Source organism: Chionomys nivalis, chromosome 8 (genome assembly GCF_950005125.1).
Source record: "Chionomys nivalis chromosome 8, mChiNiv1.1, whole genome shotgun sequence".
NCBI classification, from domain to species: Eukaryota; Metazoa; Chordata; class Mammalia; order Rodentia; family Cricetidae; genus Chionomys; species Chionomys nivalis.
The window spans coordinates 12,825,598-12,847,913 of NC_080093.1; the positions used below are offsets into that span (position 1 = coordinate 12,825,598).

At 42.7% G+C, this 22,316-nt stretch overlaps 2 protein-coding genes across 2 annotated transcripts in view; one reads left to right on the forward strand and one right to left on the reverse strand.

Moving 5' to 3' along the window:
• The window catches only part of Cfap43 (cilia and flagella associated protein 43), an 84,214-nt gene extending 78,277 nt beyond the window's left edge, over positions 1 to 5,937 (forward strand). Inside the window, exons 35-38 of the mRNA XM_057779909.1 lie at positions 3,165 to 3,329; positions 4,661 to 4,741; positions 5,274 to 5,427; positions 5,606 to 5,937. Of these exons, the coding sequence (XP_057635892.1) occupies positions 3,165 to 3,329; positions 4,661 to 4,741; positions 5,274 to 5,427; positions 5,606 to 5,772 (567 nt within the window). The 3' untranslated portion in view covers positions 5,773 to 5,937. The remainder of the gene's footprint in view (positions 1 to 3,164; positions 3,330 to 4,660; positions 4,742 to 5,273; positions 5,428 to 5,605) is intronic.
• Positions 5,938 to 7,321: 1,384 nt separating this feature from the next.
• On the reverse strand, positions 7,322 to 11,728 carry Sfr1 (SWI5 dependent homologous recombination repair protein 1). The gene is made up of 4 exons (XM_057778578.1): positions 11,651 to 11,728; positions 9,977 to 10,593; positions 8,925 to 9,317; positions 7,322 to 8,047 (listed from the first exon to the last, which is right to left on the reverse strand). The coding sequence occupies exons 1-4, from the start codon at positions 11,661 to 11,663 to the stop codon at positions 7,856 to 7,858; spliced, it is 1,215 nt and encodes a 404-aa protein (XP_057634561.1). The 5' UTR covers positions 11,664 to 11,728; the 3' UTR covers positions 7,322 to 7,855.
• Positions 11,729 to 22,316: the final 10,588 nt, after the last annotated feature.

Sequence of the window (22,316 nt, forward strand, 5' to 3'; positions counted from 1 at the left end):
CTGTTTATATAACTCTCAGTATATAATCAATTTTTTTTTCCAAAGGACCGACTCTCAGTTTCATGGACTCTTGTTTTCCTATTCCTGTTTCACTTATCTCCATTTTACTCTAGCTTCCTGCCAGCTTTTACGTTAGCTTGTTCTTTTTCTGGCAATAAAGTTAAATTGTTGATGCAGGCTCTCTTTTTCCCTAACCGTGTAACAAGAAAATTTGACCAAAACCACAGAGAAACCCTGTCTCGAAAAAACCAAAAAAAAAAAAAAAAGAAAGAAAATTCGAATTAATGCCGACTTAGCTTTAGCAATATCCAAAATTCTGCCCCACCAACACTCTGCCCCCTCCCCCCGCGCTGTGTTCGCTCTGCCTTTCCACAGAATGTACTCATCATCCCTGATCCATGGTTACTGTGGCGTGCCTTTGTCTTTTGATTATGAGAGAAAAGGAGAATTAGGTACCAGACTGGATTTTACATTTACATATGTATTCATATTCTTGGGCAGTATTTTTTATCACTTTTGCTTTGCGTTTCTTCTACTCTCTCTTATTCCAGTTTGCAGGACTTCCTTAGCATCTCTTGCAGATGAAGTCCACTAACAGTGGATGCTCTCCAGCCACTTAATGTGTCTCAAAATGTCCTGTCTTTCATTTAAAAATATTCTTCTCCTCTGTTAAGTTTTTTGAGACAAGGTCTTGCTACATTGCCTAGGCTGACCTGAAACTTGGGATCCTTCCACCTCCTGAGTAGCCAGACTACAGGGGCCAGCTTTTATTTCTGAAACATGGTTTCTGTAACTACAAGATTCTTAAGTTCTTGGTTGACAGGTTTTGTGGTGGGTTTTCCTCTTTTGTTTGGTTTCTGAAAGATACAAGTTCAATGTCAGCTGGATCACATACCAAGATCTTGTCTCAGAATTTATTTATTTATTGTTTGTTTGTTTGTTTTTTTTCGAGACAGGGTTTCTCTGTGGCTTTGGAGCCTGTCCTGGAACTAGCTCTGTAGACCAGGCTGGTCTCGAACTCACAGAGATCCGCCTGCCTCGCCTCCCGAGTGCTGGGATTAAAGGCGTGTGCCACCATCGCCCGGCTATTTATTTATTTATTTATTTTGGCTTTTCAAGACAGGGTTTCTCTGTGTAACTTTGGAGCCTGTCCTGAAACTAGCTCTATAGACCAGGCTGGCCTCGAACTCAGAGATCCACCAACCTCTGTCTCCCCAGTGCTGGGATTAAAGGCATGTGCCTCCACTGCCCAGCAGAAAAATCTTAAAATTATTTAAATTGTACGCTGAACAGCTGATAGCTATAGATTATAGTATCACTAACTGATGGTGGAAAGACTGGCCAACTGTAGCTTTGGCTGAAGTCGCAGAGTGAAGAGTTTGGGCTTTGGTTAATTTGAGATGTATTTCAAACATTCCAGTGGAATGTCCAACTTGAGTTCAGAGTTGAGATGCGCTCTCTGTAGAGCACATGTTAATAGCTGCATATGGACTGTTACATACAGATATCCTCTTACAGGATATTTAAACCAGGAGATTGCTCAACAACCTAGGAAGACCAAAAATAGACCAAAATAGTGGGCTTGTGTCTGCACCTCCAACTGAGCTCTAAAAGATGCAGCAGAGGGAACCAGCAAGGAGATGGAGGAGCTCCTAGTACAGCAGTAGAGAAAACTAGGGTTCTGTCCCCTAGACACCCCGAGAACAAAGATTCCAAGGAGTAGAAAGAGATGTGTGCACAGTGTCAAGAGGGTTGAGGATGGAGTAGCCCTCGTGAGGGTGGGGTCACATGACATGGGGAAGTAAAGTAAATCCCACAACACCAAAACAGTGACTCCCAGCCTTAGCACCCTTGATGTCGTCGGGGGTGGGGACAAACTGTTTTCCATGGGGGCTGCCCTGTGCTTTGTAGGCTGCTTGGCACCATCCTGACCTCCGCTCACCAGAAGCCGACAGCAACCTCTCTGGCTGCAGCAACCCAAGCTTAAACGTAGCATGCCTTCTACTGGGCCAATGTGCTTTCCCAGCAGAGAAATGCTTAAACTTTAGAATGTTTGAGCTGCTGACGACCAGATGAAGTTGAGAGCATGGGGGTAAGGTGATTGAAATACAGTTTTAAAGGGTCATTAAAGGTAGGAAATCCAAGGAGTTCAGAAACCAGGTTATGACCGAAAGTGGAAAACAACAGAAGGGTAGGACGCAGTGGGGAGTGGCTTAGTGGCATGCACTCAATAAACTAGAGTTTGGAAAGGGAATAAAAAGAGAAAGAATGAAAAGTGGTAACTGGTGGGACTCTTATATATATACATTGATGGACTGATTGACAAGACAGTCCAGACTGGCCTGGAACTTATTATGTGACCAAAGCTTACCTCATACTTGGGACAATCTTCCTGACATAGCCTTCCAAGTCCTAGAATAACAGGTGGAAGCTACCACATGTGGCTATAAATTCATTTTAGTGACATAGTAATTTCATTTTAGTAATCTTAGGACAATTTAAATAAATCATTTATATTGATGTTCCTTAATTCTGATATTACATTGAGATGTTAAATATTAAACGTAATATTAAATACTTAACTGAATACTTTGATAAAATTTAATGCATTTAATAGTTAATTAATTTAAATGTTTACTTTAAAATATCCCTGAATTTCATATAGGTTATTAAGTAACCTATACGAATACATGACTATTGAATATATGAATGCATAACCTAATATGAATATATTGAATATCCATTATTCCAAGTGAAGTACAAAATAGTAGAGTGGTTTTTTTTTTTTTTTTTTTTTTTGGTTTTTCGAGACAGGGTTTCTCTGTGGTTTTGGAGCCTGTCCTGGAACTAACTCTTATAGACCAGGCTGGTCTCGAACTCACAGAGATCCGCCTGCCTCTGCCTCCCGAGTGCTGGGATTAAAGGCGTGCGCCACCATCGCCCGGCTAAATAGTAGAGTGTTTTAAGTGTCATATCTGACTTTTTCCTTTACTGCTAGCCACCAGGTTGATGCCGGTAATCCTAGCCATGTTAGCCAATGCTTTATCCAGAGAATCAATGCGAAGACATGGAGGTTTCACACAGACAGGTTACAGACTGAGCCACAGAAACCGTTAGCTTCAGTTCTGAATACAGTCAGTGTGACTGCTGGCGTACCTTTTCAGGCTCAAGGACAAAAGAAAGTTGCCAGCATGATGGAAAGTAAAGAAGTCCACAAAGGAATCTATCAGATCGAGTGGGAACATAAGAAAATGGAGATGGAAATGGAAGATCTGAATCAGAAGGCCTGGGACATCCAGATGCTGTTCTTCTCGCGAGATCGTCAAAAGGCAAGGCTCCGTCCTCCCAGCCCCCGCGTCCATCTCATTCATTCATTTGTTCACAGATAGTCACTTAATATTCGAAGCCAGGTATGTTCCTAACAGATCTGTAAACACGTGAGTTCTTTTTCTTACAGAGGTTTAATTTGCTCATCTCATGGCTCTTTTCTTAATTTGCTTATTCCTCTTCTCTCTAGAGACTCACTCTGACCTGAAATTGGGTGTCTCTCTACTATACCTGTCTTTCCCAGTTTAGCTAGTTCTCTTTTCTTTATCCCGTTTCTTCCACTGCTTTGACCGGAGGTGGTGCTTGTTCTCGCTCTTCCCTCCCCTCTCAGAACCCATTTAGTTATTTGTACACTGCTGCCATACTGAGGTCCTACTTGAGTCAAGCAACATCAGTGCCCTGCTCAGATATTTTAAATACTCTTTACCAAATGCATTAAGAAGTCCTTAATGGTGGACAGTGTCTTTCAACTTGCTTTTAGGGCAAATAAGAGGAACAGATACCACTATGCCTCTTATCCATCAGTATTCTTAAATGGAAGAGAGGGAGGAAGGGAGGGAGGGAGGGAGGTGGGTATGTATGGAGGCTAGGGACCAACATTAGATGTCTTTCTCAGGAATGTTCCTCATAATTCAACTAGACTGGCTGAGCAGCCTTCTCCAGGGCCTAGTGCTGGGTTAGAGCTTTACATGGGTACTGAGAATCCGAACTCAGATCTTCATGCTTGAGCAGCAAGCATTTATCAAATGAGCAATCTCCCACGCGCCCAGATGGTTCACCTTTTGTCACACTGGCTCTTCAACCCAAAACATCTTCTTCCCCCTCCTCCTATTTCTTCCATTCCTGTTCCTCGCCCCTTCCACTCCTCCTGTCCTATCTACCCAGTTTGCCAAGTTTTAACTTACGCCACTTTCTTCAACAGCCTTTCTTGATTGCCCAAGCCTAGAAAAATTCTACTCCATTAACAAACTGCCTTTGAATTTACTAACACTTGACATACTGCCTGGTAACCAATTATTTGTATGGGTTTTCTTTTCCTTGAAGGCTAGCTAGGTAATGTCTGTCTTTGTATCTACTTTGGTATCTTTAACTAGAACATGATTAACGTGACCCAAACGAGACACTGAATGAATAAATGTAAGTAAAAATGGCAAATAGGTGAGTGTGCTGATGGCTAAATACAAGTAAATATCATCGCACAAAGGCCAAATCAGTCTTAACATCTGATATTCATTATGAAACTATAATTTTCAAAACCATTCATAGTTACCTACTAAAAGAAATAAATTATCTTTACATGTATGTGATATCTTTTTTTTTCCCCTTCTTAAAGTACCTAAACGAACCAAACTACGAGAATCTGATTGCTATTCAGATTGGAATAATGGAGCAAACAATTAATGTTATAGATAAGGTCAGTCTTATGTTTATATCAATCATTAGAATGGAAACATCTGTGAATCATATGAGCAAATAATTCAGCCATGAACTCAGACAGAACCTAAGAGAAAGTTGATAACTTACTGATGTTCATGACAACTTGAGGTCCAGAAGGCTGACTTTGCAGATTACAGCATTTCTCTGGATTTTAGGATATCTGGGAATACATGTAGATGAATGTGGGTTTGCTTTTACATTAGTTAGATCTGAGCCACACAAAAACTGACAGTTTTCCTGGCATTTTGAACTTTTCCTCTTTGTATATCTGAATAACAAAATCAGTCTTACTGCATAACACATAAAATGAAAGCAAAGGTTTTAAAATGTGACAGTATAAATTTGTTTCTAAAGTATAGTATTAATATTCTGTCTTTTAACAAAAAAAGACATACAACAGGCACTAGGGATATAGTATCTCAGTGATGATAAAATATTTTAAAACTCCCAATGTTTGTAACTTTTTTTTCAAATTTGTTTTTGGGGTTTCGTGGGAACAAAATTTTCAGACTCACAGGAAGAACGTAGAAAACTGCAAAAAATTACTTAAAAAATTGGGAAGATACAGTAATCAGAAAGACATAGCAAATTACATGCTGAGCTGCAATCTGCGGGAAGAACTAGTGGCTGTCTCCGAGAGACAAGACATTTGCAATGAAATGGGTGAGCGTTTTCTTCTTCAGTTAAAGGTAACTGGTGCTAGTATTCTAACCAGCAGCCTTGTTATCCAAAAACAAGCAAAAAGCTACCAGCATCTCTTCTGCACATGATCTTGGTGTTGCTTCTGTACTGAAAGTGTTGGCAGTAACTCAATTAATTCCTCTCTCCATTTCTGGATTAGGATCTAAGCTGACTTGTGAAAAGATTGCCAAAGAACGGTATGAAAACCTGCTGAAAAAACAGAAGTTGACGAACATCTCCAAGCAGCAAGCTGAACAGATTTCAATACTGCAGGCTGAAGTTGAAAGGCTAAGAATGAAAACATTCCCTGCCCTTGTTCCCATGTAGAACACCAGCCAGAGCAGGAGGCAAACTAGTCACTCCAAAATAGTGTCACTTGGATAAAAACGACTTTCTCTCTCAGGGAATTTAAGTAGGTTACCTCTTAGCTGCACATTTTTAATAAATTAAGTTTAGGTTAATTAGTATATAACTATTTGTCCTACATTAATAAATGAGTAAAATACTATTTGTATATTTGTATTCATTCAAGAACAGTGTTCTTCAGCCAAAAAATACTCAAGATTTATTTTGTTCAATTAAAATTACCAGAATTTTGGAGGCTTTACCAATTAAACCAAAGCAAATCATTTTTCCCAAGACATAAGCTTGTAAAAAATTTGTTATTTTGGAAATTTTTAATTTTCCTTACCTATTGTAGTAGAACTCATTTTTCACCCTAACAGGGTTCAGTAAACAAGTGCTCATTTCCTTGAAATAGTTCACTCTACTCATGTAGATGATACTAATTCTGTAGTAAGTGGCAAACAAAAATCCACTCACCCTTCCACAGCCTGTGGTCTGCTGCATTGCAAAGTGGCCGCATCAGGATCATTTATCATAGTCTCCAAGTGAGGTCTATGCCCCACTTTTCTGCAATTTAAAAATCTAAATTTGGGCTGGGCGGTGGTGGGCCTCAATTCCACTGACTAAGTCTGGTTGCTACAGACCAAACAGCCCATGCCACTTGTTTTATCACTACTCTAGCTGTGGTCCTTCCTCGGCTGCCTCAGCTTTGAGGCCTGAGCTGGGCTTGGAGGACTCTTGCTAGACTGTGTTTAGTAGTTGGTAGGTGCTTCAGAAGGGTGCAGTGCTTTACCTCATCTGTCGATAGTGTTCACGGGGCCAACACCTCTCAGCTTCTGCTGAACAGCAATTATGTGCATAGTACTTTACAATTCACTACCAACAAGTGATACAGTTAGTTAGGTCAAGCATAGCATAGTCTTATGTACAGGAAGATTAGACTCACAAGAGGGAATTTACATGGTTTGTGGTAGTTAGGGGTGTGACAGGTTTGAGTCCCCTGTTGCATGAAACACCAAGAGATTTAGATCAAATGGGAATGAGGAAGGTGGCTGAAAGTAAGTTCTTAGAGGGCTCGAGCATAGCAGCCACTTACAAACTAATAAATAAATCGTGAAGGTTTCAGGAATAATTGGCAAATAGAACAGGGAAGACACTGACCCATAAAGTTCTCCCTCCATCTACCACTGTGTACAGACCTGCTGTACTTAAAGACGGCAGCCTGGCTTCTCCCAAGGTTATACCATAACTCCGGCAACAGCAACATGCTTTTCCCATTAGGTTCATTCTAAATTCTCAGCAACGGGGCCAACTTCAGTCACCCCTCCACACACAGCTGACAGGTACCCTAGTGATTTAACTTAGGCAGACTTCTGGCTGAGGACCCTTCCAATTAATTCACACCACAGATGAAGCTAAGAAGGCAACTGTGGAGAATCGCTCACACCAAGAACACCTCCACATGGGAAATAAGGGTATGAAACAGATGGCCATTTGAGTAAATGAGGAAAATAAGAAACCAATCTGGAGAAAAATTGTGGATATATGTTTAATTACTTGCTAGATTAGCGGACAAAAAGATATATTAAGCAACTGAAGACAAGGTTCATAAACTGAGAAGGGGCAGGTTACATTTAAGCCAGGTGAGGTTTAGACATGCAATAAACTACTTTTTAACACTGATTATAAAACCTTTTGCCACAAAATCAATGTATTAAACCTGGTTTCCAGAATTATCCAAACTCCCTTTCAAACATCATTTAATTTTTTAATACTTAAATATTTTCTTTACCAAACATATCCAAAATACCAAGCTTCATTTTATAATTTGTTTATGTATCAGAATATCCTAAACTGTTCAAGTTACCTTTCTCTAAGCCACAATAGCTTACATCTTTCCTCCCTTTAAAACACTTAAACTTTTCACATTAATACTCTCACAGATATTCCATAGGGGACCAAGAATATACTCAGAAACAGAGCACATTTGAGGCCCTGGGCATGATCCCATCACCCCAAAAGGGAGAAAAAAAAAGCCTGAAGAAAACGAACAAACACACGCTTCTCAAACCCCTGTAAATTCCTCTTCACTTCTATTATAGTGCACAACGTTCTCATCTACCCCATAGTAGTCGATCAGCTCGGTGATGCTGAGTTTCTCGTCGTCCTCAGACATAACTGACTGTAGCTCATACAGCAACCGCTGGCTGCACCTCCTCCACTTCTTTATTAGCATTTCTAACTCAGTCAGGTTATTCTGAAACAGAAAAAACAAGTCAATCAATAACCAGATAGTCGTGCATTTTAACTTACACCATCAAAGCAGCTAAATTAGTTCCTGTCTAGCTGCAAATGCTAATACCCCAGGCATAAAGGGCACTGCAACCTCTGGGCAAATCTTAACCTTGAGGGGAAAAAAAAGTATGAAATCTGCATATTAAATACACAATCTTCTGTATTACTACTATACTTTTAAGATATAATGCCATGTTGTAGCTTCCTAATTTTTCTGTAAACCTTAAACTGTTCTCAAGTTAAAAATATTTTAAACCTTAAAAAGTAAGCCACCTTTAGAAAAGTCAAAAATTCAAAAGCACAAATAAGAAACACTGTCCAGTCATTTATTCCATGTTTCTGGGGAAGAATAGGTGTTATATGGGCAAAAACTATCCAGATAAAGACGTCACACCCTTCCAAACATCTATGCTCTACTGACATCAACCTACAGGAGCTGAAACCTAAAATCTTGTTTTCTCAAATAAAATTCCTTACATTTTACGCAGAGAGACAGGATCGTTCCCGAAAGCACTTTATACTGTAATCTGTGGGCTACTGTTCTACTGTCATTCCTTTCTGTTCCCAGAGAATTTCCTAACAATGTATACTACTAACTTTGCTACTGGCTAGAAATTAAAGCCAAAAAGCTTCAAATGTGTATTGAACAAAAGCTTGTGTTGACCGGGGCTCATCTACCTCACTCTAAATCAATTACTTCTACTTCAGTTAAAGCTGTTGTAAGATAGGTTTCTTTTCTGGCTATTTGGCTTCTTGCCTATCAGACCAAATGATTTCCAAATTCTGAAATTACTACAATTTATGTAAAAATTATTCGATGGTTCTAAAATTGTTCTCACCTTTATTCTATACATTTTGACAAGTTTTAATCTCCGAAGAAGCTCTTCCTTCTCTTGAACCTGCTTTGTCAATTTTGCTTTTTCTTCCCTTAATTTTTCTTTAGTATTCTCACTCACGGAATCATTTTGGAGGGCACTGGGTGACCCAGTATCAGCTGACTTAGATTTGCATGTATTTTTACTCTCCGAGCTATCTTTTTCAGATTCACTGTCTATGTGTTTCACACTTTCTTGGACCTCCGAGCAGCTTTTCTCTTTGGAAGATACTCCTGGCTCTGGTACGGCCTCGTCGTTTTCTTCCTTCTCCACTTTAAGTCGCTTCACCACGCTACAAAAGGAATGAGACGAAGCCCTTGTTTTCTTTAACCTTTCTTTAAGTGTTCCACTCATAGGCTGAAAAAGACACAGAACATTAAAAATGGTGAGAAAACATTGTTTTTCTAGACAGGGCTTCTTTGTATAGTGTTGGCTATCCTGGAACTAGCTCTTGTAGACCAGGCTGGCCTCAGAACTCAGAGATCCACCTAACTCTGCCTTCCAAGTGCTGGGATTAAAGACTTGTGCCACCACTGCCCAGCTAGGAAAACACTCTTGGAATCAATCAACTAATTAGAAATAAAGACTTTACACTTCTACAGTAGGTACACTGGGTGGTTTTCTGTCTCCACAAATCTCAAGCAAGATCACCAATATCTATTTTCCAGAGACTCCTTTAGTCTTACTTCAAGGTTAACTTCCTAAAATAGGCCTGAGACATTTCTCCCAGTCATCAGGAGTATTTATTCAGCCACCTAGTATTTGCCTTACAGCACTAGAAATGCTTCTAGACTTAGGAAAAGACCTGCCATCAAAGACTTCCCCTAAGGACTACTATACAGATCAAATTTGAACAATCTTAAGAACCTGCTAAGAAATTCAACAAAATGAAAATCTGGTAAAGACAGGATCCTAGACAAAGGCTACGCGTTAATTCACATTCCAGTATCCTTAAAATTGCCACTACCAGAATACTTTGAAACACAGAATGGGGGTGGATAGCAAGACTTTCATACTTGTTTTCCTGAACTATTTGTTTGGGATGATGGTGGAGTCTCCCTCTTCTCAAGAGTGTCAGGTAAAGTCGATGCTGAATCTGACGCGCTCTCCATCTTGGTGGATGAGGAATCGGATGAAATCTCCATCTTGGTCAATGTTGAATCTGATGCACTCTCCATCTTGGTGGATGCAGAATCTGATGGGCTCTCCATCTTGGTGGATGCGGAATCTGATGGGCTCTCCATCTTGGTGGATGCGGAATCTGATGGGCTTTCCATCTTGGTGGATGTTGAATTTGATGGGCTCTCCATCATGGTGGATGCACAATCTGATGGGTTCTCCATCTTGGAGGATGTTGAATCTGACGGGCTCTCCATCTTGGTGGATGCAGAATCTGACGGGCTCTCCATCTTGGCGGATGCAGAATCTGATGGGCTCTCCATCTTGGCGGATGCAGAATCTGATGGGCTCTCCATCTTGGCGGATGCAGAATCTGATGGGCTCTCCATCTTGGCGGATGCAGAATCTGATGGGCTCTCCATCTTGGCGGATGCTGAATCTGATGGAATCTCCATCTTGGTGGATGAGGAATCTGATGGGCTCTCCATCTTGGAAGCAAACTCCTGATTTCCTTCTAAAAAGGAAAAGGCATTGATGGTGATTAAATTACTATCTCAACACTGGCCTTAATTTTTATCCACAAAATTTTCCTTAGTGTACAAAAACACCAAAAAGCCAGCAGTTTCTTCCAAATTATATGTAGCTGTAATTTATTCTAATTCTTTTCGTAGTTTTTCATTTACCTCTCCACATGCGGAGTAACAAGGTTTTGTTTTTGCACAATAAATTAACCTGCTAGTGTGTCACTGACTCTCACTGCTCTCCGGCAATGTAGCTCCAAAAATTTGCACTTCAGGGAGGAGGGAAACTAACTGAGATTTTTTTAAAAATTTTTTTGTTATAATTTCGTAAACAAAAGCGATACAGTCAAAATAACGTAAGCATCTTAAATCTTAAAAGCTTTGAGCCTAGAACCAGGAATTGAGGCCTAAGAAAACAGCGCCCACCCCCGTTTTGTTTTTCCAGGGTAGAAGCCTCCCCCAGCCCCATCTCCTCCCCCATCTAACCCCTCCCCCATCTAACCCCTCCCCCATCTAACCCCTCCCCCATCTAACCCCTCCCCCATCTAACCCCTCCCTCTGCCCCTGCTCAGTCTCCCTGCCCCATCTCCTCCCAGGACCCCATCTCCCTCACCCCCAACTCCTTCGCACCCTCCCCGCCCCCACCACTACCCCCTCGCCCCCTCCTCCCTTGTCCCCTCCCCGTCCTACCACAGAAAGCCATCCACCCCGCCCCTTCCCCATCTCCACCCCGCCTCCCCACTCTACCACAAAAAGCCATGTACTCCCCCTCCCTCCCATCTCCGTCCCTCCTCATCCCCTCCCTCCTTGTACTCATGCCCCTTCCCCTCTCGTCCCAACCACCGAAAGCCACCTCCCCGCCCCCTTCCCCCTCACCCCCTTCCCATGCCCTCCCCCACCTTTCCCCGCCCCCCTCCCCACAGAAAGCCCTCCACCCCGCACCACAGGGAGGCCGCGCTCCCGCGCTGCCGCCGGGGAGGGCTCCTCTACCGGCTCCACAGACGCCCGGGGGCTGACACGCAGCCCGGCCCCAGGGAAAAGGCACAATACCTTTCTCAGCCATGCCCACGGCGGAGGAACAACAGACCCGCAGCCAGCGTAGCGGCCTCAGGGGACGGGCACGCCCCGGAGGCGGGGCCCCGAGGGAGGAGAGGCGGCGATTGGCTAGCTCGGCCGCCGCGGGCGGATGTGCTTTGTCCGGCTCCCGACCGCGCGCCTGCGCACCGGGCCAGGAGCCGCCGCCGCTGGGCGGGCAGGGGCGGGGCCGGGCGGGCGCGGCTCGTGATTGGCAGGCTCGGCCGGCGCGCTCCAGGGCTCAGTTGCGCGCACGAGCGCGGCCGCAGGCGGGGGAGCGCTGGGGGGGGGGGGGGGATGGAGACCGCGGGAAGACGGCGCTAGGCTTCGGAGCCGGCCTGAGGGGGGCGCACGTCCGCCCGCCGCTTCCCTTCGCGGGCTGCCGCCTCGAGCCGCCTCCCCATGGGTGGGCCTCGGGCGGGGAAGCGCGCCGGCGAGCCCCGCCTCCGCGCCCACCATGGCGGCGGCTCCCCGCGCACCACGGCGGAGGCTTTTCCTCAGACGTGGCAGGGCCGGAAGCCGCGGGGCCCGCTTGGCTCCCTGCCGGTGGGGTCCAAGAGGGCGGTCTGTTAGGAGGACGCAGACATGGTGGGAGTCTGCCCGGGCGTCTCTGCACGTTCAGGAGCGGCATCTGCCGCTTACCCTGCCAGCTCGCCCTTCGATTTTGCTGTGTCCACCCCCGCTTGACCTCACATGTTTTGGTCAAATCTGAGAAAGCTGAGGGATATTAGAAAGCAGAGCAGTCGATTGGGTCGGCCCACAGTTCGGATGGTGGAGACCTAAACCCCTCGGCTACACCCTGGGAAGCTACAAACAGCCAGAAAGCGCCCCTGTATCCGGTGCTCCGGATGTTCTGTTGCTAGGCAACGGCCCAGCGAGCTAGCTTGGGTGGAGCAGTCGGGCTAGGGAAAGGCAGCTGAGTAACTTGTGAGTCACTTGGAAGTTTTAATAGGCGGGACAGCTCTCTTTACGAACTGCTAAAAGTGCCTTAAAAGTGATTAGAGTCCTAAGCAGCCAGGTATGATACAGAACCCAGACAATGAGGTGATTAGACCTGTTGCAGGCAATTACTTGCTTAGGTTCAAGTCCTGGCGCCCTATTGTTGTTGTGTGTGTTTGTTTTGTTTTTTTCTTATTTGCTATGGAGTATAATGGCCGTGTGCCTCAATTTGATGGTTTGGTCAATGAGAATATCTACCTCCTAGTCACAGGGAAAATAAGTGATATTTGTGAGTGGCAGCTAGAACAATTCAAAGCACCAAAGAAACATTTAATGGCATTTTTTTATTCAAGCATATTCGTCATTCCCTAATTAAAGTAAATTTTTATCCCTTACCTTTCTTCTCAAAAGCACAGATCTTTTTTTAAGTGGTGCTGTGTTCTCCAGAATTCCACACAACTTAAGCCATAAATACCAGAGAATGACTATTAATAAATATCCCACTCGTAAATGTTAAAGAAACACGTGCTGACTTTAGGACCCCAACAACAGTTTATGATATTAGAATAAAGGTATTGCTCACAGATCACTCTGCATACTAGTTCTTCTCGCTTTCTCCTTGACGTGAGTTGATTATTTGCCTTGACACTTGAAACACAATGTACACTGCATATTCTGGATGCCTTGAGGCATAAGGTTGAGTTGTTTTTATGAGTCTAAAATCAGCTGCTCCCAAATCCTTTTATTATTACAACCTAATATTAGAGCTGTTTTTGCTTGCTACATAAAGGAAAACAACATCTTGCCTTGCAAATGTTCTGACTTGTTTTTATATGAAACTGCGTGTTAAAATAAGACTGGCCAAACTTTCACAGGGCCTTGGAACAGTGCTCAGGAAAACCTGTTTGTTTAGAAATGTGCATTTGTAGACCTTTATTTCCTGTGTGTTTTACATGTCAGTGCTCTTCCCACGTTGGTATTCTACCTGCCTTCCTTAGTTTAGTGTAAAAGATCTGGAATATGTATAAACTGCGCCTATTCAAATGGAGACGAAGCTCCGTGGTAAGATGCTTGCCTGTCATTCATGAGATTCTGTGTTTGAACATTAGCCTGAAGGAAAAAAGAACCTAACTAAAAATGCTCCTTAAAGCTTCCGTGTGTCGTTAGACAAATATTGCCATGCTCTTAGTGTCCTGAAACCTGTTTGCCTACAAAGACTTTAGCGTTTGGCATGTAAGACGTCTGTATTTCATAGGAAATTTTCAAGGAGTAAAGGTGCTGCCTTGTGAGCCCGACAACAAAGACTCCTCGCCCTACCGTAGAGAACAATGGGAGAATTGTCCTGGATGCAGAAGAGTCATTAGTTTCACCCTAAGTCAGACTTTCTCTGTTTCAAGTTTCTTCAATTCCCAAGGCTACTATTGACGTCTTTTTATTCATCAAGGAGTGGTAAACTGTGTCCTCCAATCTAGCCTGTGATTACTGTTGATGGCATGATGACATTTACCTAGAAATTTATGAGATTTTTTGATATAATGATATATACCTACAAAATTTATGATTTTTTGTATAATTATTCATTTTTAAGTGCAGGAAAACAATAGTATATAGTCTTCCTCCCTCTCTCTCCCACCCTCCTCTCTCTTTCTTCCACATGTAACACCAAAGATATTTTTAAGCACAGTTAAAATTTCAGTAGATTTCTTTTTCTTTTAACCTTGCAGCTTTGGCATTTAAAAATAAAAACCTAAGCCAGGTGGTGCCTTTAATCTCAGCACTCAGGAAGCAGAGACAGGCAGATCTCTGAGTTCGAGGCCAGCCTGGTCTACAAGAGCTAGTTCCGGGACAGGCACCAAAGCTACAGAGAAACCCTGTCTTGGAAAAATAAAAACAAAAACTAGCATTAAATCAGGATAATCTATTTTATTTCTTTGACTTTTCTATATTGACAAAAATTTTGAGCCAGGCAGTGGTACAACACGCCTTTAATCCCAGCACTTGAGAAGCAGAGGCAGGCGGCTCTCTGAGTTCAAGGTCAGCCTGGTCTGCGGAGCAAGTTCCAGGACAGCTAGAGCTGTTACACAGAGAAACCCCCACAGGACCCGCCCACCCAGACACACACAAAATTGTCTCATGAAGACATAGCTAGTATCTAAAGGGTTTTCTTCCTTAAGATATAAACACTTGCAAAACTACGATTATAAGCCTTTTGTATGAAGAATTGTGTGAAATCCACATGATTAAGTTGATGTTTAACACAAAAGAAAAATTTAGTAAAATTTCTTAACTATTTACTATGACATTTTCTTACTTGTTTGTAAGTGGAAAAATACCTTCAAAAATTCTTGCCTAGGTTTCTCTTGCCAGTGGCACCTTACAGACTTATTGCTGATGTAGAGGTCTTATTCTATTGCTCTGTCAGCTCTTAAATTTCCTGTTGAGAATAATTGACTATGTGTTTCTTGTTCTTTCTCTGTTACCTGAAGATCTCATGGAGAATTCAAAACTGTGTGATTAATCTCCTTTTAGAGATTATCAAATACTCTTTTGCCAAAGGGACCTCTCTGCATATTTTTTACTACTCCTCAGCTGTAGTAATCATGAAGGAATTGTATTTTAACCCCAGGTGAAAGGGCTTTTAGTTGTTTCCAGCAACCCTAAGATTTCTCCTCGCTAAGTAGTGTGGACACCTAGAATGAGGAGATCCGGTGATGAGAGCCGCGTTCTTACTGGGATAAAACCTTTCCAACACATGGCGCCTGGGAAAGCTTCTGATAACCAAGGTGCAGAATAATGAACACAACCCTAAAGAGCTCCCTTCCCGTGAACCTCCTGTCCTTTTATCCTACCAGATCTGGGCTTTTGTCATGTCGACTGTAGCCTAGAGAAGCCAAGGTGTCTGTGGTGCACTGCTGCTGCTGGCTGTGCTGTTTCCTCAGAGTGGAGTGGCTCAAGTCAGAGAAACAATGGTGACAGAGGAGGTGGACTAGGTGGGGTGAGCAAAGTGCATGGTGACAGACCGAAAAAGAGACCGAAAAGATAGTGAGAATCAAAGTACTGCTCAGGGCCACATCTTTCTCAGATCCTTTATTAATGCAGAAATGTCACCTTGAATTCATTTGAAGAGAAGGCATTAGGTGTCAGCACGTCCCTGAGCAACTGAACTTGTCCTATAATCATCTTTAACCATGTTGGAGTTTGAGTGATAACAACTCCCGAGATAATTTCACAGTATAGAAAGCTGTTTGAAGCGCCGGTAAACACGTCCATTCGGTAGTCTATCCTTGCCTCTCCCCACTGCTGATTCAGTCCTGAGGGTGTGGACTGCTTGGTGACTTTTTTAGTTGAAGAGAAAACAGGAAATGGGAGTTAAGAGACCACTCTTCCACGTTTTAGGATCTTACTGTGATTTGGCGTCTGTTCTTTCACCCCTTGGCAAGCTTTGGTAATACATATAGTACTGGATCAAACGTGTGTTGGGGTATTCTCAGGTGTGTGACTTTAGTTTACGCTGCATCTGTTCAACTCTGTGAAGCTGTGTTACTGTGCCTGTCTGAAATACCTGATGGTCCTAATAAAGAGATGAATGTCCAAGAGTGAGGTAGGAGCAGGATAGGTGGGGCTGGCAGTCAGAGTATAAATAGAATAGAAGGCGAAGCAAGAGAAGAAAATAAAGAGGAGGAACAAGAAAACAAGGAGAGGAGGACACCAGGGGCCATCCACCCAGCTACACGGCTGGCCACAGAGAAACAAGGAAAGTGAGATATACAGAAGTTAGATAAAACCAGAGGCAAAAGGTAGAGTGGATAGTTTAAGAAAAGCGGGCAAGAAGCAAGCCAAGCTAAGCCCAGGCTTCAGAACTAAGAATCAGCCTCTGTGTGTGATTTATTTGGGAGCTAGCTGGTAGGTCGTCCAAAAAACCAAAAAGAGGAAAATATAACAATACACGTGAATTTAAGTTAACCAGAGATGTAGCGTGATTCAGAATCGAAGAGCTAGACTAAAACTGAATCTCTTTCCTACTACCCGGCAGCCAGGAGAAAACACCAGGTCTCCACTCCAAAGGCAGAAAGTCTTAGATTTCTGTCATCTACCTTTATAAAGCAGTGTCAAACCTGCTGGATAGAGATCTCCTGAGCAGCCAATGGAGCCATTACAAAAGCTTGACCAGATACAGCCATGGCTCTGCTGGGCAGACTCGTCCATCTCCTTCCTGCTTCCAAGAGTCTACCCATTGCTCTTGTTCCCTGCCCAGCATCCAAATCATACGCCTTGTCGGTGATATTGTTAACTAGCTTTCTGACTCCGTTACATGTTTGGTACTATCAATAAACAACATACAAGCTTAATGATGAAGTTGACGGCCCATAATTGGTATTGTGACTTCACTATTTTTTTTAATAGTGAAAAATACATCTTTGACATAGATATTGTTGACACGAAAGCATAGCTCTCACCTCACAGGGAATAAGAGATAATTTATAATGGACCCAAATATGGTGACAATTACCTGGGAACACAGATTCAAGTTTCCCCAGATACGATGTTCCAATTCTAATCAGTCAGTCATCCTTGTTGAATGTTTAATGTAGGTGTAGCTCCCCCCCCCCCCGAATTTCAGTTAACAGTTTATGGAAAAGAAACATAGGTCTGGGCCTATGTTTATCTACTCCTCCGAGCTCTACCCGGCTATTTAGATTTGTAGCAAAGATGATGCTTTTCCTTCAACAATACAAACCCTTAACCCAATTTCTAATTAGCTCTGCTTCTTGCCAGAGGTTTCTCCTGTAACACTTACTGTCCGTCTGTCAAGCACCAACACCGTCTCACGTCCTCCGAGTCAGGAGTCTTTTCCTTACAGGCACTTTCCACCCCTTTAATCAAGAAATGATTTCACTGAAAGAACTCTTCTCCAGCGCCCGCCCCACAGACTTGGAGAACAGAGACATAGTCTCTTCCTTCTCCTTGCTCTGCCAGGACTTTTGAATCTACACCCATCTATGAATGCTGGATATTGGGGATGCAGCCTCTATGTTGCTGAAGGTCTGTGGTGAATGCAGGAGAAGCACCCTTAAGGAAATTCAGACTCCTTAGGCTCACGATCTGTCATTTAGCAGTCAGCATACCCAAATACTAAGGAATATAGACTTGGGCTTTAGATTAGCAGGCAGCTAATCACATCCACACATTAGTTAAACAAATTCCTACAAAACTACAAATTACAAGCTACACAAGAGTTAAAAAAAAAAAAAAAAGACAGCCTTACTGCTGGTGGGTCGGCACCATCTGAAATGCCTTCCTGATTTAACTCTGAGCCATTGAAATCAAGTTTCTGAACCTGTGTGCACACGTTTGGGATTTTTGTAAAGCTGCCAAACCTGCAGTACAACAATAATTAGCATAAAGCTTGTGTAATTAAGATGCCTGAAAGGAATGAGCTTGAATCTTCAACAAGAGGGTCTCCTTGTTTAAAGAGCAGGGAGGAAGGGGAGGGGAAGAGGGAAGACGAGGAGGGGACAGAGGAGGAAATAGCGTCTTTGGGTCATGTCTTTCCTCAGCTGCTTTCCATGGGTTTTGAGGAGACATCAAATTGGCTTTGTGTCATCCCGATAATTATCTACAGGGACAACTGATTTTCAGGCATTGTTTTTAAACACTCATTTTCAGAATGGATCCATCAACCCTTTTCGGAATCAATACCACCCTGTCTGCCCTGAATATGTCCTACTTTTACAGTATAAAGATCCATTATGGGCTGGAGAGATGGCTCAGTGGTTAAGAGGACTGGCTGTTCTTCCACAGGTCGTGAGTTCAATTCCCAGCAACCACATGGTGGGTCACAACCATCTGTAATGAGATCTGGCGCCCTCTTCTGGTGTGTCAGCATACATGGAGGCAGAATGTTGTATACATAATAAATAAATATTTTTTTTAAAAAAGATCCATTATAACTAACTAGCAATTGGAATTTCCCCTTTCTCATAATAGAACGGATAAAATTCATTCCAGAAAAGTAAGTTCAAGGACATCAAACAGAAGATAGGGTAAATTGGGACCTGGTGACTTGATTTCGATGAGTGGGAAAAAAAAGATGGCATGTTATTACATGTTTAAAAAACCACGGGTAAGAACTGTGTGAATTAAGGAGGCTATTTAGGAAGCTGGAATTAAGCATTTGCATACTAACTAGCAGCTCCCAAAGCAAGCCTTGCAAACTCATCCCCTTTCCATCAAGGACTATGCATCCCTGGACCACAGTGTTCCTAACTGAAGTAAGGCCTCAGGAGTGTTCAAATATTTTCTGCCAAAGATTGTCAGGGAAAAGAGAGAATTGGGGCAAGGAAGGGACAGGGAGAGAGAGAGAGAAAGGAGCTGTTTCTTCCCCCTGAAGAAAACAGCTCGTATTTGGGAACATTTATTTTTCATAACAGATTACTGGCTACACAACTTGTTTACTCCATAGAATTAATTATTCTGCAGATTCAAACTGGATTTTGTGGTATAAACAACAGACCAAACCCTGTAAATCCTGAGTGCCTTGACTGAACCAGATTCTGGGAAAGTTGTGTCTTAAGGCTTTATGATATATTTAATATAAAGTGGGAAGGTCGAGAACACTGCATTATAGCCTACTTCTTCAGGATTCCAGAGTACACTGAAGACCAGCTGAGACATCCAGCCTCGTGGACTGAGCAACTACTGGATTCTAGGACTTTATATTCATAGCCAATCATTGTTGGATTAGCTGGACCACAGCCTGCAAACCATTCCAATAAATCGCCAATGTATAGAGAGATTCATCTTGTAAGTTCTGTTATTCTAGAGAATCCTGGATAATACACAAATGCTCCGAGTCCTCATTATGGAATTCATGATGTCATTACAATATTTTTACAGTGGGTTTCTTTTTTTGTTTGTTTGTGTTTTTTTTTTTTAACCTCTTCCCTTTTGTGTAGATCATGGTAGAAAGTCCCTAAAAGGAAGATCCAATCCACCATGATTTGGGACAGAGTCACCTTACGTAATAACCATAGGATCCCTGTCATAAATACTCATTAGAACTTCTTTCAAATCCACAGCACAGAACCCTCTGTGCTGCTCCACAGCTGGGGACAGTCCCCTCCCGTCGCTTAGAGTGCTCCTCTTAGCTTTGCCAACTAAACTGCTGCTTTGCTAAATAAACTTTTGCTTTCTTCCTACGTCTCTCCACCTACCTGAGTGACTCTAGAACTGTGTGGTCTGCTATTGCCAGGACCCATTGTTTGCCGATCTGGAATTCTGGTTCTGAAGACACCCCAAAAGAAGACTGATAAACTGTCCGTAGGGGGCCCAGCTTGTCCCTCTCCTAAGCTCTACCTCAAAAGTGCACGTCTTTATAAACACAAAAACAAAGTATCGGCTGCTGCATAGTTGTGATGTTAGGGGGCTACTTACAAATAAGGCTTAAGTTGCTATCTGGCCTCACTCTACCTGAGAACATCCCAAAGAGTAGGTAGGGAGAGAAGCAGAGCTTCAGAGAAAGGATGCCCTGTTCCAGCTGTGTCTCCATCAGCCACTGAGAATTGAGAACTAGCAATGAACTGCTCGGAACTGAGCGAGGAGCTGCTCAAACCTGGGAAACACAATCATTAACTCTTGTCTAAGAAATTCTCTGAAGCTTGGAATAATGTGACTATCTCTCTTGATTAGCAGCTGAGTCTAGATCTTTCCCAGGGTTTGACAAGCACCCATCTGTCAATCAGCCTTGGGCAACCTTTATCACATGACAGGACTTGGTGCTGCTTTTTTTGCTCTCTATCCTTCTGTGTTTCTCTCGCTTGTTCAGAGGTGTGAAAGGAAAGAATTAGGGGTTTTCATTGTTCAGACACATAGACTTGAGGAATATAGCATGATTTGGAGACCCATATCCAGATTTTCTGGATGGTGTCAATCTTCTGAATGCTGTGATAAACACATCAGTTTAAGCCAAGCTTCAGTTTTGTGAATAGTGCCTTACATTTAAGAATAACCTAGTTATATATTTATTTTGTATTTTTGCTTGTTGTTTATCTTAATTGCTGGTTTTATTTCTGTAAAGTGAATCTGATATGCTAACAATAAAATGGAATGGGAATTCTACCCTCTGATTACAGTTAGATTTATAAAAAAAGTTTTATAGCTAACTTTATTTTTCAGATTTTGTTATTTTTGTTTACATGCATGTGCCTGCTTCTCTGTACATGCACCATGTATATGCAGTGTCCATGGAGGCTAGAAGAGGGTTCTAACCCCATGAGATTGGAATTACATGCAGTTGTGAGCTGCCCAGTGTGAGTACTAGGGATCAAACCTGGGTCCTCTGCAGGATTAACTACTGAGCCATTTCTCCAGCCCTGAGGCTTACTTTTAAAAACAAGGAAAATTCAGAATGCTTATCCTAGATCTATAGTGATATTTTATTTGTGTTTTAATAAATAAAGCTTGCCCAAAGATCAGAAGGACAAAGCTAAGTCTCTAGAGGCCAGGCAGTGGTGGCACACTCCTTTAATCCCAGGATTTGGGAGACAGAGGCAGCTGGATCTCTGTGAGTTCAAGGCCACCCTGGGCTACACAAGACCAATGCAGAAACAAATCCAGGTGGTGGTGGCTCACACCTTGAATCCCAGCACTAGAGGGAACATATAGTGAGGGGATAGAGAAGTTTAGTCTGCTGTGGTCCCGAGAGAATGTTGGGCACTGAAGACACTCCACTTGGATGCTGGGTTCGGTTCCAGCTCCCCGCTCATGCAGAGGACTGCTGATCTGAGTCTACCCCTAAAGAAAGAGACCTTTATTTCACTCCATTCTGGGCTAATCTGGGACTATTTTAAAGGGAACTGCAACATTAATCTGTTTAGTCTGTGGTCACCCAGCCTTGGTAGAGGTAAGACTTCTCTAGTGGCTTGGCTGCTTTTCTGGCCTTCAGGTTGAACCCCTATATCTGTCTCTGGGTTTTTTTTTTTATTCGTGCAACATAAATTCTCTTAGAAAACTTTCCTGGAAAGATTATATTTCTCATTGTGGCTACTGACCCCTGGTATTGTAAGCATATCATGAACAAAGTCTCAAATCCACAGGATCTTTTCCTGTATGCTATCAACTTGGGACTTAAAGAACTAGATTCTCATCTTAAGTAAACTAACCAAGTCTCAAAAGGTATAAAAAAGAATGATCAAAGACAGTTTCCTATGAGGGTACAGAACTGGTTAGACCTTATATAACAAACATAACATTAACAGAATAAAACATCTGGAACCTACATGACCGTCCAAACAGCTGGTCAGGATAAGCACTGGAGCAGGGGAATGACTCCACAAAGTGCTTGCCCTGCAAATGTGAGTTCACAACCCCAGCAGCCATAGGAGAGCGGGGCCTGCTGCCTGAGGATGCAAAACTGGAACTCAAAGGTGAAAGGGGAGAAATGGTTCTACAAGTTGGCCTCTGACCTCCACACCTGTACCAGGGCAGGTGTGTACACCACACACGCACACACTCACACTTACACACACACACACACACACGAGAAAGAGAGAGAGAGAGAGAGAGTGAGACAGGAAGATGAGTTGGAAGCCAGTTAAATTTTCTTTATCTGATAATAGATTTAAGCTTAAAATTCATGTAAATGTGGTGTGAAATATGGAAGTTTTTCTTTTGAAATTGAGAATAATCCTCGAGGCCACGAAAA